The 16,115-nt window shown below is 43.5% G+C and overlaps 1 protein-coding gene across 2 annotated transcripts in view; it reads left to right on the forward strand.

Moving 5' to 3' along the window:
* The window catches only part of LOC109938453 (tumor necrosis factor ligand superfamily member 10-like), a 34,045-nt gene extending 19,414 nt beyond the window's left edge, over positions 1-14,631 (forward strand). The window contains exons 2-5 of one of the 2 annotated variants that reach the window (XM_048604709.1): positions 6,071-6,247; positions 6,486-6,531; positions 9,660-9,779; positions 12,353-14,631. In XM_048604709.1, coding sequence (XP_048460666.1) covers positions 6,071-6,247; positions 6,486-6,531; positions 9,660-9,779; positions 12,353-12,789 — 780 coding nt within the window. In that variant the 3' untranslated portion in view covers positions 12,790-14,631. The remainder of the gene's footprint in view (positions 1-6,070; positions 6,248-6,485; positions 6,532-9,659; positions 9,780-12,352) is intronic. The other variant, XM_048604710.1, reaches the window with a different exon arrangement.
* Positions 14,632-16,115: the final 1,484 nt, after the last annotated feature.

Consider the following 16,115-nt stretch of genomic DNA (forward strand, 5'->3'; position numbering starts at 1 on the left):
ACACACACACATGCTGTCTCATTCAAACAGACCCTCAAACAGACACACACACACACACATATATGCTGTCTCATACACACAAACCCTCACACAGACAGACACACATACACATGCTCTCATACACACAAATCCTCACACAGACAGACACACATACACATGCTCTCATACACACAGACCCTCACACAGACAGACACACATACACATGCTCTCATACACACAAACCCTCACAAAGACAGACACACACACATGCTGTCTCATACACACAAACCCTCACACAGACAGACACATGCACACACACAGGCACATATGCATCCTCTCTCATACACACCAACTGTCACACACACACACACGCACACACATAGACACACACATATCACAGGCACACACATATCACATACAGACATACAAACACACACTAGCACATATACACATGTACATAGCAAAAGGGTTGCCCAGCATTTTTAAAGAGATTAGCACCTTTTAGTTTCCTTTTGCTTTTTCATGGATGTTGTTGGGGGTGGGCTGGTGGGTTGATCTGGATTAGTGTACATTGCTCATCCCTAATTGCCCTCGCGCTAAGTGGCTTACTCCGCCATTTCAGAGAGCAGCTCAGAGTCAACCACATTGCTGTGGGTCTGGAATCATATTGCAGGTTAGACCGGGTAAGATTTCCTTCTCTAGATGACATTAATGAACTGGATGGATATTTACAACAATTGATGGTAATTTTAATGCAGCAACAAATGCTTTGGTCAGTATTTATCCAGCCCCCAGCATTACAAAAACCATTGATTTGTTCATTATTATGTTGCTGTTTGAAGGAACTAGCTGTGCATAAATTTCCTGCTGTGTTACCCTACAGTACAGCAATGATTACAACAACAACAATGTGCCATGCTGTAGTTCTATAGATGCATTATTGGAGTGATTATCAAGCACAGTTTGGTACTTTGCCAAGAAACTAGTAGGTCAGGTAAGCAGAAACCTAGTCAAAGCAAGGTAAGAGGCAGGAGAGAGGTGGAACAGGGGAGGCACTCAGAGTCATTGCCTGCAGAGGCCTTTGCGATCCCCTGAGATTGTGGAAAAAGCTGTATATTTGTCAGTTCTTATATCTGTGCATGCTTTCTATGGAACATTGCAAATTTTATTGTGAAATCTGATCTCTGGTTTGGTTCCCTTGATCTGTTGAGACCTGGTGAGCAAGTTTTACCTGTAACTGCGCTGAGTTTGTGCTCGAGGCTGGATATTCCAGTAAAAACAAAAACAGGGACAGAACTTACATGACATGAGAGGCACCACTTCTCACAAACTCAGAATGGCTTCAAGGCTAATGGTACACTTTCGAAGCTGTGACAAATCTGGATTATGGGATGGCTACAGTGCAGAAGGAGGCCATTCAGCCCATTGTGTTGGTCTCCTGCCAGAACAGTTCACCTCATACCACTCCCATGCCCTCCATGCACCTCAGCAAAGTTTCTCTTTTCAGGTAATTGACCAATTTCCTTTTGAAAGTGGCAATGGAAGCAGCTTCCAACACATTCTCAGCAAGCGTACTCCAGTTCCTAACCAGCTGCTGTGTGAAACAGTTTCTCCACATCTCAGCTTTAATTCTTCTACCATTCACCTTAAATCACTGTCGTCTGGTTCTCGATTCTTCCACCAGCGGGAACCGTGTCTCTTTCTCTACTCTGTCGACAGCACCATCATGATTTTGAAAAGCTCGATCAAATCTCCTCTCAACCATCTCTTCCCCAAGGAAAACAGACCCATCTTTCTCTTGTCTTTTTCAGAACTGAAGATCCACATTGTTAAACTGTTTTTTGAACCTTTGCTGCATCCTTCACCTCCTGCTGAAAGTGTGATGCTCAGAACTGGGCACAATACTATACTTGTGGCCAAATCAGTGTTTTATGAAGGTTCACCCATAATTTTCTTGCTCTTGTACTCGATGTTTGATTTGATTTGATTTATTACTGTCATGTGTATGAAGTACAGCAAAAAATGTTGACTTATGTGCTTTACAGGCCAACTGTATTATACAAATGCATCAGGGTAACAGAACAGAGTGCAGGATACAGTGTGACAGCTGCTTTTTCTCTATTTATAAATCCATCTGCCTTTCTAACAAGTTTTTCCCTCTGTCCTGCTATCTTCAGTGGGTTGTGCACAAGCACCCCCCCAGGTCCTGTAGTCCTAAGGTTTGATCCTTCTTGTGGTAAAACCCTGTTGGGCCATTCCAATCTCTGTTGAGGGGTTTTTTGGACATCTGCTGCCACACATACCCCACTTGCTGATGGCTCTGTTCCTGATTCTGGTCAAGGCAGTCATTCACAGATCCAGGCAGTGGGACCTTCTTTTCTGGTTTCATCTGCACCTGACTGTACATGGACAGGCAACATACTGAGTATGTCTGACACCTTCTGTAACTGATGGGTACCACAGTAACTGGAATGCATCATCAGCCCCTGTAACGCTATTTTAATTTAATGTGATTTTGGTTAAAGGATAAATATTTTCCAAGGCACTTGTCAAAACAGTGCTCTGAGATCTTTTAGGTTCACCTGTGGAGGATAAACAGGGCCTTATCCAGGGCACCTCCAACAGTGCAGCTTTCCCCCAGCACTGGCATCATGACCATTAGCTTGGAGTAGCCTATGATCCACTTCACAAAAGCTCAGATATACTAACTATTAAATTCCTACTTGAAAGAGATTTTCTGATTTATAATGGGTGTTGAGGGCAAAATCTATCAATTTGAAGAGATACTAAGTTAAGGGTAATAATGAATTGTGAGGATGATGCTGAGCAACTTCAGAGTGACATTGACCAGTTGGCTAAATGGGCAGACACCCGGAAGGTGAATGTCAATGCAGAGAAATGTGAGGTAATGCATTTTGGTCGAAAAAGCATGGAGAGTACAGGCTCAATGGTACAACTTTGAGTGGCGTTCAGGAGCAGAGGGACCTCGGGTTCATGTGCATAATTCCCTGAACATGGCCAGGCAAGTTGCAATAGTTGAAGGCTTAATAGGATCCTGAGTTTATAGCTAGAGGCATAGAGTTTAAAACCAAGGAAGTGATACTACACCTCTACAAGTCAATGGTCAGACCACATTTGGAGTATTGTCTTCAGTTCTGGGCACCTTATTTAAGGAAGGATATTAAAGCCCTGGAGAAAGTTCAAAGGAGATTTACTGGAATGATCCTAGGCAGAGGGTTTTCAGGTAGGAGGAAATATGAGAGATATTGGGCTTATTCTTCTCGGAGCAGAGAAGATTAAAAGGTGACCTTACTGAAATGTTCAAAATTATGAACAATTTTGACAGGGTCAAGAAGGATATTCTGATTCCACTGGATGGAATGTTAGTAATTAAAGGTTACAATTTCAACATTGTCGAGAAAGCTAGGAGTGAGATGAGGAGAAACGTTTCACTCAAACAGTTGTTAGGATTTGGAATGGGAGAGCGGTGGAGGCAGCTTCTGTACAAGGTTTCAGAACAGAGCTGGACATATATTTGAAAGTAATGAATTTAGCGGGCTCTGGAGGTAGGGCTGGAGAATGTGGCTAGCTGGGTAGCTCTTTCAGGAGATGGTACAGACACAGTGGGTCGAATGGCCTGTTTCTGTGCTGTACAGTTCAACAGTTCTATGGCTTTCAGTAAGAACTACAGCTGAACGATTTAGCAATGTGGAACTGTTTGTGCTCTCTCTGTATGTAAACATGGATTGCCTGGGGGGCGAAGCTCATTCGTGCAAGGCATTACCAAGTAGTCATACAGTAGGAGAGAAATTAAGTCTTGAAGCAACTACTGGCTGGAGTTCAGCTTAACTTTTGAGGGTTTGTAAACCTATAATTACATACCTTGGGGTCAATGGAGCATGGGAACAAGGGGAGGCCATTCAATGCTTGTTGCTGTTCTGCTAATTCCCGCATGGCAGATCTATACCTGAACGCCATTTATTTTCCTTTATTCCATATCTTTTGATATCCCTGTCTATAAAAGCCAAGTGAATCTTTACAAAATGTTCAGTTGAACCACCAGACACAGGTTTTTGAGAGAGTGCAGTACGGATTCCTGTTACACAATATGTGAAGAAGTGCTTCCTGACTTCATCCTGTGTTTGGGGTTTAAGATTAATCTTAATGTTTCTCCTCCCACCCCCATTTTGGATTTCACCACCAAACACAGATATTAGGAGCAAGAGTGGGCCCTTCAAACCTGCTGTGCCATTCAATGTGATCATGTCAGATCCTGTACCTCAATGTCATATTCCTGTTTTCTGCATACCCCTTGCTGCCTTCAAAAACTAAAGATACATCTATCTCTTTCTTGAATATACTCGGTGACCTGGCCTTGCTGTTGCAAATTTCATAGGTTGACCACCTTCTGAGTGAAGTTTCCTCTTTCCAGTGCTATATAGCCTATCCTGTATCCTGAATATGTGTCTCCTAGTACTAGACTCCTCAACCAGGGAAGATATCCTTCCTGCAACTGGTCTGTCCTGTCCTATAAGGAGTTTTGCTCTATCAAATCAATCAAATACTTTAATCACCTAAAATGCCAAAAACTATCTCTTAATCTTCTGTACTCAAGCAAATACAACATTATGAAACATTTCCTCCTGGTTTAACCCTTTCAAACCCTTGGCCTTGTTCCCTGCAGCAGTGGTATTCAAGCAGTGTATAGCGACAGGGTGAGAAGTGGGATGGGAAATTTTGGGGAAGCAGCAGCACTTTACCTGGACATCGAGGCTGTGTCATGCTTTTGATCTGTTCGGGAGGTTTGGTGCCTATTATTGAAAACGGTAGCTGCTGGTGCCAGGTGCCCCCATCAACTACTTGTGTTCCTGCAATGACATCCCATAATGTCTCACTATCGCCCATGTTGTTCAGAGGCTGTGAAAATTCTACCCTATCAACTAGTGTTGGAGCTGTTAATTATTTATGTATCTGCCTCAGATATCTGGAATCCCATGTTTTGTTCGATTTCTTACCCAAATTATTTTTACATACATGGATATGCTGTGGAATCGTTTGTCTCATTGGAGTGTGCCCTGAAAAGGTTGGGATCCACAGCCCCCATGAGGGGGACTGGCAGCTGCTGGCATTTGCTACCCTTGCTCTTCCAGGTGGTTTGGAAGGTACTCTCGAAGGAGTTACTGCCACTGTGAGTGAGTTGCTGTGGCACACCTTGTAGATGGTACACATTCCTGTGCATCGCTGGTGTTGGGAATGAATGTTGAACGTACTGTAGTGGATGTGGTGCGATAAACCCCTGGATGGTGGTTTCATATTTGTGTGTGATATTTATCTGTAGAATAATCAGTAAGGTCAAATTTCTTTCCACATTCTTGCAATGATTTGTTTAACCTGTCAGTGAGCTGAGTGGTGAAAGATAGAACGTTGGATCCCAGCCTTTATACAGTTAAACATATGTAGAGCACACACCTGCATAAAAGGCCCCTTTATTCTTTGAATAACCAAACTAAACAAATCAAGTGCAAGTGGTTAGCACTGCTGCCTCACAGCGCCAGGGACCCGGGTTTGATTCCACCCTCGGGTGACTGTCTGTGTGGAGTTTGCACATTCTCCCCATGTCTGCGTGGGTTTCCTCTGGGTGCTCCAGTTTCCTCCCACAGTCCAAAGATGTGCAGGTTAGGTGGATTGGCCATGCTAAATTACCTGTAGTGTTGATGGATCTTAGGTGGGTTGTAGTGTAATGGGTCTGGGTGGGATGCTCTGAGGGTCGGTGTGGACTTTTTGGGCCGAAGGGCCTGTTTCCACACTGTCGGGATTCTATGGGATCTATGAGAATCCCTCAGCTGCATTGTACTCCTTTCTATGTGAGTAGAGGTGAGACCCCAGTTAGTAGCCACCACGTAATCAGATGAATATGCAAGGGGCAGAACGCGTTGCCTCCTGAATCCATTGAAATTGTGAACATTGATGGATATAAGGTGTGGCTTGTTACCTGCACGAGCTAGACTGGCAGGACCCGGGCAATGGGAAGAGGTTGTTAGATATAGAGTGCCCTGCTTCATTTTGCCTCTTTTATCATGCTTCATTCCAGATACAGGAGACATTCTCAAAAAGCAACATGGCCTGCCTGATGGACGACATTGTCAATCTTCATACTGATACCATGGTGGATGAAGAATTCTCTGACTATCCTCATGGGGAGAAAACAGGACGCAATGAGGAGATGTGCTGGCAGTTCCGAGCTCAAATTCGTCAGTTGATAGAAAAGGTACAACATCATCAATCACCATTTGTGTGGTGTGTTAAGTACAGAAAATCCTCCCAATTGGCATTGTGGGACTGTAATCAAACAAAAAGAGCGAGAGCTTTGGACAGGTGACCAAAAGCTTGTTTAGAGAGGTTGCTTTTAAGAAACATTTTAACAATGGAGTGAAAGAGGCGAAGAACTTTATTTGGAAACGTATAATTTTTAAAAATCTTAACTTTGTTGTTAAATTCTTTTACAGACTGTATCCAAGCGATATGAACAGGACATGTCTATAATTGTAAAAGGTAAGTATGTTTTGCTTCTCTTCTCTAAAAAAATGATTTTTAAAATAGTCTTTTTTGATTTTCTTCCATGAGGAGTGTTATGAGTTGCTTCTGTTTTGATGTGTGAGTTTGGAAATAAATTTCTTCTGTCATTACAGAGCTTACACTCTATGTATTGAAAAAATTCTACACCTGAAGTCAGTCTCTTACATGTATGTTATGTCACGCACAGCTCAGTAGATAACGTTCTTATCCCTGAGTTCTTGAAGATAATGTCTTCAAGACCCATTCCAGAATCTTGAGTATGCAGCATAGGCTGGCGGACACTTCCAATAGATCACCAAATGAGTGCTGCACTGCAGGAAGTACCATCTTTTAGATAAGACATTAAAACAATTCCAGCTTTCACTCTCAGGTGGAGGGAGAAAGACCCCAAGGCATTGTTGTGAAGAAGAGCAGTGGAGTTCTTTTAGGTGTCCTGGTCAATAGTTATACCTTAACCAATGTCATTTAAAACATATTCTTTGGTTATTAGCACAGACTTATACAACACAGAAGGGGGTCATTTATTGTGGCACTATTTCGACCACCTCTATTACTGTAAATCACTGCATATATATCATTGCGATGTATAAGATGACCACATTTTTCAGACTCACATACCCAGTGCACAAGTTAACCCTTACTCAGCTGCGATGTTCTGTACTTGAACTAGAATCAGCACCAATGTGTCACCCTACAAATGGATGTTTTAAATACCAGTATTTTATAACTGGGCACAAGGAGTCAAGGCAGCGATACAGGCTATGTTGAGAAAGTAAACATGAGAGTTTAAGGCATGTTGACAAGTGCCGGAGATCACAGCAGGTCAGACAGCATCCATGGAGAGAGAGCAAGCTAACGTTTCGAGTCTAGATGACTCTTCATCAGAGCTGAAGTGAAGTGTGGAGGAGGCAGCATTTTTCCTATAGTTGGGGGTGTGGTGTGGGGGTGCTATCCTGACTAACCCTTGGCCAGTTTGCAGTAATCCTTCTTATTTATCATTACGCGGTGAGATAAACAAAGGGGACAAGAGTCGAGGAAGGTCCAACACAACTTTATTGAATAGTTTATCGAAGAAAAGCAATACTTATCAGACTCTACTATTGTACTTCAAATAAACTCTCTCAAACTCTATCAGTCTCTTCATAAGACTATTCAGTGAACAGTCTCAAATCTACACTAACTACCTACTTCTGTCACGCCCTTCCCAGGATTTGCTACACCCTATCCACAGGTCCCCACCAGTGTATCCGAACTGTCTGTCTGAAAAGACTCTTGTCTAGGGCTGGTTCTGGTCTTCAGGCCATCTCATTGAGGTGATCTGTCCAGACACGTTGTTGAGGAAAGTGCAAAAGCAGAGCAAGCTGTGGCCTGTGTCCAATATTAGCATCGGGAGGGGGGCAGAATGATCCAATGAGGTGACTACTTTCCATATTTAAAGGTCACAGAACGTGGTTTTGAACCTTCAGCTGTAAAGTGCTGTCCTTGTTACACTGTGCCTCTGGCTTCTTACCGTGCTGGGAGCCACCAAGTCTACATAGCATTCTTCTAACAGAGCAGCTTCACTGGAGGTGGAAGCACATATCACCACCATTCTGCCTCCACTCCTCTTTATCAGCAGCTCCCCCTACCCCAACGTCCAGTCCTGAAGAAGGGTAATACCCAAAACGTTGACTGCTCCTTTCCTCCAGAGGCTGCCTGGCTTGCTGTGTTCTTCCAGCCTCCCATTTGTCTACCTTGGAAACAACAGTTTGTTCTGAAACAATGTGGCCATTAGCACAGGGCCAGGCAGTTCCAGGCCTGTCTGGTTTCGACGGGAAGTTGATTGCCCAAGCCCTGACTGTGTGAATACTGTCTGTTCCAGCCCTGCAGTTTGCAAATTGTGGAGTCTGGCGAGATTTAAGCTTGGCTTTCACATTTTGAGGTTCTATCAACGGTCAGGAAAAGTATCAACATTTCTGTAACAGTTGTAGAGGTCATGGGTCACCTGACCAGGCACACCCACACAGAGCAGATCCTGTGTGAAAAACAACAAAGATGACAACCACCCATGCCCACAGTTGTGGCTAACTTATGTATTTGGTTTATAAATCAACTCCTGTTGTGGGAAGAATTTTTCAAGGCTTTAATTTTCTCTGCTATAACTTCAGTTTCTTCAGCTTTTCTGTATAACCAAATTGCCTCATCCCTGGTCCTACTGTATTTGATCTCTTCAGCATTCCATCTGAGGCCTTAGATTATAAAATATAGGATTAAGCAGAAGCCATCAAGCCCTCAAAAATATTCTGTGTTCTATTTTCCCTTCTGAAGTGGACAACTCCATACTTCACCACATTCTACTCGATCTAACATGTTCCCAGCCACTCATTGAAGCTGCTTCGTCCCTTGGCAGTCTTCCTGTACATCCTGTATTGTCAACAAACATGGATATGTTACACCGACTTCCCGTCATCCAAGTTACTGTCCATTAGCCAATCCTCAATCTTTGATAATACTTTGACATCCTTCCTCAAGCCAGCATTTTATAAATGTTTATTTTTATAACTTACTTGCGTTCATGCTGTGTGCCTCTTTTTGTAAAACCAACAATCTCATCGATATGATTTTTCAACAGCCTTTTCAACCTGTCCTGTCAAAGATTTGTAAGTCATGAACCTCAGATCCCTTTTCCTCAGAACTCCTTTAATTTATTTATTTTATATTGTGTGCTTTCATTCTTTTTACCAAAAGCCATCACTTTGCGTTGCTCTGTGCTAAAATTCATCTGCCACATATATATCCATTTTGTTTTTAATATGTGTTCATATGATGCAGATGTCATTACCTATGCCAGCAATTATTGTCCATATGTTCCTCATACCAGTCCCTAGGGAACACAAGGATGTACCTCTTTCCTGTGTGAAAACCAGCTGTTCACCACTGCTCCCTCCTTTCTTTCTGTCTTTGGCTAATTTTGTAAGCATTCCTCATTAATCTCATGCACTTCAATTTTGCTGACAAGCCACTTATGTTATACTTTCCACAAAAGGCACAGAGGGAAGGATAGAGCTAAAGTGGGCACCACATCTATCCCTGAGATAATGTGCGATCTCTTCCTCTTCTTTTAGGTGAAGTGTCTCGTTTGCTTCCATATCTGACTCAATCGCAGTCAGGCACACAGCCAACTGTCCAAAAAATCGCAGCTCATCTGACTGGAAATCATAGGAGCAAGTCAACTCCACCGGGAGGTGAGACTGCTAAGATTCTTCACCAGTAACCTCCCTCAGTAGCAATCAACAGCTTGCAATCTCCTTTGGTGTTGGCCACTTTGCTATCATCTGCAAATTTTAATATTAAATTTGTTCCCGTTTTCTAAACATCAGTGTAGATGGTGAATAACCATGGCCAAAGCAGTGATGATTGCTTTCTGCCTTTCTCCAAACTGATGAACCTTTATTCCAAATCCCTGACCTTTTTTTTAGCCAGTTTGCCGATCACTCAGCTATTTGTTGCCTGACACCACATGCCCTAACCTTATATGTAAGTCTAAAACCCTACTGACCCTGTCTTGCATATACTTAATGACCAAACATCCACAGCTCTCTTGGGCAGAGAATTCTAAAGATTCACAACCCTCTGATTCAAGCAATTTCTCCTCACCTCAGTCCTGAACGACCAACTGCTTATCCTGAACCTTTTGGGAACTAAGGGAAACAAATGATATGGAATAAGCAGGAAAATGCAGTTGAGTGCGAGATCTACGAAAGTTGTATTGATTGCCTGAGCAGGTTTGAGGGGATGAATGGCAATCTCCAGCTTCTGTTATGTTACTGAAATGTGAATTATAAAAGTCTGTAGACTGGAGGAAGATTGGAGAAGAGTGTGGGAAAGAAAACAAAAGAAAATATTTGCACATATGTAGCATCTTTCAATACTGAGGATGTCTTATAGCATTTACAACCAATGATTGTATATTAGGAGCATAGCATAGTCACTATTGCATTATGGAAAGTCTGACAGCCAATTTGCACAACACAAGCTCCCTGAAAGAATGACCAGGGTGGGGGCTGGTGGAAGTAGTTATTGACTAATCTGGTTTTAAGAAGATTTTCCTCACTGAAACTCCCTCACAGCTACCATCGGAAGTGTCAGCTGAGATGATCTGCGGTCTGGGTCTCAAGCCCACAATCTCCTGACTAACAGCTGAGAACATTGCTGACTGGTCCAGGGCTGACAATTATTTACGATAGATTAAGCAATGTCTCTTTAAATAATCATCAGGAAAATTCAGTACGAAACACAGTAAAGTTTGATGTGTTGATACTGCAATCAGTACCTTCGAGAGGAAGAAAGTTTACAACAGAGGTTAGAGGCTGAGTTAAGGGTTGACTGTCTGGTGAGGAAATTTTTGAACCTCCAAGTAAGAACCTGCCACTTACTAGGCTGTGAGGTTTAAATTAAAGTGTGTGTTCTGTAGATTAGGTTTATATTCCGAGGATTAAGAGAACTTTAAAATAAGCCAGGCCATTCAGGGAGAACTTCCTCACTTAGAGGGGAACAGAAATCTGGGACTCCCAAGAAAATCTGCAAACTGAGAAAAATAGGTTCTTTGTTGTGAGAGGGCATTAGGATGTGGATCAACTGTAATCTAATAGAATGGGCCATGTGACCTTCTCCTCCTCCCGTGAATGGAATCTTTATCTTTTTAATAACTTCGGGCACTGGGACAGGTCAGAATCGTGTCAGAAGTTTAATCTTCTCTTGGCTGCCTCTCTCTCCACTGTCCTGTTATGGATGATAGGTTGATGGGTGGGTCTCTGAGAGGCCACAGCTCCAGGAGGATGGTAGTCACACTGGGAAAAATGGGCACTGCTGAGGCAGGGAGGGAAACTTGTGAGCCTCTTGAAATGAAGGGCTTGCCTGAAGCATGCTGAAAATTAAAAAAAAAATGGAAATGTTTGATAGCTGTCAGGAGAACCCATTCGAACAGGATCACCCTGAGGCAGGATCCCACCTCTAAATCTGCCTCTGTACCCGACAAGGCCATATTGAACCTGCTCCACCATTCAGTACCAACATGGCTGAGTTTATGTCTCAACCTCACTTTCCTGCTGGCTATCTGTGAGGCCTTGAGGAGAGGTGATAGTGGAAAGGTCATTGGGCTAGTCATCCAGAGGCCCAGCTTACAATTTAGTTCAAATCCCACCGTGGAATCTAAATTCAGACAGATAAGCTCTGGAATTGGAAATTAGTATCTATAACGGTGAGCATGGTACAGTTTTATGGTGGCCATTAAAGGTCATCTGGTTCACTCATGTTCTTTAGGGAAGGAATTCTGCTGTCCTTACCTGGTCTGGCCAACATGTGACTCCAGACACACAGCAAAATAGCTCTTTCTTAGCTGTCCTCTGAAATGACAGAGCGAACCACTGTGTTCAAGATGGGTAGCAAGCAGTGGCTTTGCCAGGCAAGCCTACATCACATGAAAGGATGTATTAAAATAAAATCTGTCCATCTGTAACTATATTCAACAATCCACAAAAGTCTGAAATTTTAAAGATTCAAAACCCTTTGGAGTGAAGGAATTTCTCTTTCAAGTCCTAAAGGATCAACTCCTCATCCCAAGGCTGTGTCTCCTGTGGTTTGGGTTCCCCAGCCCCTCAGTCTCTTTGTGAAGCCCTTTCTGAATCCTGTCTGTTTCAATGGGATTGTTTCTCATTCGTTTGAACCCCAGACATGATGCGCTGCGTTTGCCTCTGCTGCTAGATCATGAGGCAACTTGAGCCTATGTCACTCAGGATTTTCCATGTTAATGTTGCAGATTCATTGTCAAGACGACTTCAGGGACAGAAAATACAGACGTGGGAGCCACAGCGAGGACAGGCATTTCTGCATAGTGTGGAATACAAAGACGGAGAGCTGATTATCCTGCAAACTGGACTGTATTATATCTACGCTCAGACGTATTTTCGATATCGTGAAATCGCAGGAGAGGGAGACTCCAGTCCACTTTCCAGGAACACTCAGATGATCCAGTATATTTACAAAAATACAGCCTACCCTGACCCCATCCTCTTAATGAAAAACACCAGGACGACATGCTGGGCTAAGAACAGGGAATTTGAGTTGCATTCCATTTACCAGGGCGGCCTGTTTGAACTCAAGTACCTTGACAGAATATTTGTGACTGTCAGCAACATCAGCTGGATTGACATGGCTGATGGATCCAGCTTCTTTGGAGCGTTCCTTGTCAGTTAGACATGCGGGGAAGGAGGAACACAAAAGCCGAAAGTATTTTGAATCCCATTGGATTCACTCCTGATCTCGGTCATGACAGATCTCGCAGGAGCTTGAGGGTGACTGGATTGTGGAGTCAGTCCCCATTCCTCCCTGGGCTCTGGGCTCATGCCTGACTGTTGCTGCTGGCTGTGGAAGTCCAGTAGTCACTGGGGTTGAGCAGCCAAGACCCAGAGTTCAAAGTGAACATTGGGGCCACAACACTGCAGTACCCTCCCATTGGCACGGCATTGGCTATCTCCTTCAGAACTACAGCAAAGATGTGGTGACAGGCAATAGGACTCATAAGGTTAGGGATGTCAGCAGACCAGAGGAAGTTTTACGCTGCATCTAACCTGTGCCCATCCTTCACCCGGGACTGCTTAGTGTTACCACCGAGATGTCAATGTGATCTGTCAATCTGTTCCCAACACATGCATTTGTCATCATGACAAATGGGTCATTTCATGAGCTTGTGAGCCATGGGTGGTCTCATGTGCACATGAAGTGACCCCTGGCCCTCCCTAAAGTGACGCCCCCCCCCCCCGCCTCACTTCTGTGCTTTTTAACATGAAGGTGAGAGCAGGTTTTGGAATCCTTACAGCCCAGCACAAGTTCACAGAAAGTGATGGACTCAAATCAGGAATGCTGCTCAAAAATTTGTCTTAAGCAACAGCCTGAGTGGGACTGAGAACATCAGAAGTTATTGCTGGCATTGCTAACTGCTGTTTTCAGACTGCGCAGGCGCATGACTGATGTAAGGTGCAGTCCAAGTGTGTAAGGGTTGTGTTTATTAAAAGTCTGTGAGGAGCCTTTTGGATTCAGTGTGCACTTTCAACTGATGAGCGAGCATGGGGAATGAGAAAATGAACAGTGTGCAATTTTCCAGTGTGTAGATAAAAAGAAATGTCCTAAATGAAACGTTTTATGTATGTACAGGAAACTTTATTTTTTTACATTCTCAACTGTCTCTTTCAATGATTGTCAAGTATTTCTGGTGCCGTTAGAACAAGAAATGCAAGGAATTCAGGCAAAGAAAGAAAATTCATGAGAGAAAGCCACTAAACATCCCATCCATTTAGTCTCACGGTTGAAAATTCAGAGAGCTCTGCTGAAGTGTGTAACCCTCCCTCCCCCTTGATCGATTTTTCCAACGACATCAGGAGATTCAATCGGGAACAGGGAAGGCAAATTCCAGTTTTCTTCCAGGGCCGTAAACAATTCAAACAAAATTAGGGCAGAGGGCCCCTAAGGGGCACCAAAACAAAAGTGACAACTCCAAAGCAATTGAAGATATTTACATCAAAATATTGCAACAAGGCATTTCGATGAACCTGAATGTAAGAGTGCGAGGGATTATGAAAACTTCCCATCTGCTGGAGGTATTCAGATTGGCTTTATCTACATCCTTTACAGGACTCAGTGCCTAGGAAGGAACAACTGATTGGATTTGGCTGTTACTGTGTCGAGGAACAGAGTCCGTTTGAGCGTCACTCAGAGTGTCAAGCTCAGGAACTCCTCATGCTGCTGTTTCCTCCTGCCCCACTCCCCACTTTGTATTTCTGCATTTAGTCCTTGCCTTGTGTCTGCGCTTCACTACCTCCTGCACCATCCCTGCCAGAACACTCAAAGCCCCTCATACTGGGGTCAAACACACTCGCAACCAGAGCTTGTTAGGGTTTCACAGGAAGTGTTACATAGATGGTGCTGCTTGAATACTGTCATATGGATGTTGGCATAATCTCTTCTGTAAATTTTGATGATGTATGTGTCACATGTGAATGTTTCAAATGCAAATATGATTAAAGTTTTGTTTTAACCATCTCCTGTGTGACTGTTATTATGATTAATTGTTTGGATTACAGGCCGATAGCACAGAGAAACTGTTGCCATAGATCAATAGGGTTGATACGTAAACATCTTCACCTGCTTCATCAATAACTTCCCTCCATGAAATGTTAGAATTGGGGATGTCCATTGATTATTGCACAGTGTTCAGCACCATTCACCATTCCACAGGTACTATGTGTTAGGTCCATATACAACAAAACCTGGATAACATTCAGGTTTAGCCTGGTAAGTGGCCAGGAATATTCACACTATACTACTTCCAGGCAAGCAGTATGTCCAACGGGAGAGAATCTAACCATCTCCCAATGGCAGTACCACTGTTGAATCACTTCCCACTTATCAACACTGTTGAGGTTGCTTGGCTGACTGAGCTGGTTTGTTGTTCCACAGACGTTTCATTACCCTGCTGGGTAACATCATCAGTGCAGCCTCCGATGAAGCGCCGTTGTGTTTTCCTGCCTGGTTTTTAAACTCTGGAGGCTGTTGAGCTGGATTACCTCACTTCCGGTTTTCCTTCGCAATGGTGTGTATGTGGGGTCGAGTTCTGTATGTTTGCTGATGGCTTTCTTCGTGGAATACCAGGCTTCTAGGAACTCCCGTGTCTGTCTCTGCTTTGCTTGTCCCAAGATATTGGTGTTGTCCCAATCGAATTGGTGGTTCTCCTTATCCACGTGGATAGAGATGAGTGAGTATTGATCGTGTCATTTTTTAAATCAACAAGGTAGGGGTTACCATGGACCAGACTGACCAGCCATCTAAATGGAGTGGCTACAAGAGCACGGTGGCTCAGTGGTTAGCACTGCTGCCTCACAGCACCATGAACTCGGGCTTGATTCCACCCTCAGGTGACTAGATGTTATCTGGGTCTCTGGATTAACTGTCCAGCGATAATACCACTAGGCTATTGCCTCCCCTAAATTAGTTTCAATTCTCTCTGCAACTGATGTGCACACACAGATACCATTCTCTAGGATCCAAGTTCAACTTTGAAGCCAGCATTTCTCATTCCTTCCCTGCATCATTGACAAGGCCAGCAATTGTTATAATCTGTCCCTAATTACATTGGAGGAGGTGATGGTGAAATGCCTTCCTGAATTGCTGTGGTCTGCGGTGTAGGGACAATTAATGTGCTGTTAGGGAGGGAGTTCTAGAAGTTTGGCCCGGCAACACTGAAGTTTTGAAGAAGGGTGACTGGACCCGAAATGTAAACTCTGTTTTTTTTCCTTCACAGATGCTGCCAGACCTGCTGAGTATTTCCAGCAACTTTGTTTTTGTTCCTGATTTACAGCATCCGCAGTTCTTTCGGTTTTTATTTAGTGTTTACCTCAGTGCCACATCTCTTCTAAGCATGCCCACCTTGAAGAAGTTCTGCTCTTCTCTCCGACGGGATTTCTATTCCAATCTTTCTTCTTGCCCAACGACTTTAATTTCACTGTCACTCCTGGTGTTTGACCAGG

Source organism: Rhincodon typus, chromosome 13 (genome assembly GCF_021869965.1).
Source record: "Rhincodon typus isolate 14 chromosome 13, sRhiTyp1.1, whole genome shotgun sequence".
Classification (NCBI taxonomy): Eukaryota; Metazoa; Chordata; class Chondrichthyes; order Orectolobiformes; family Rhincodontidae; genus Rhincodon; species Rhincodon typus.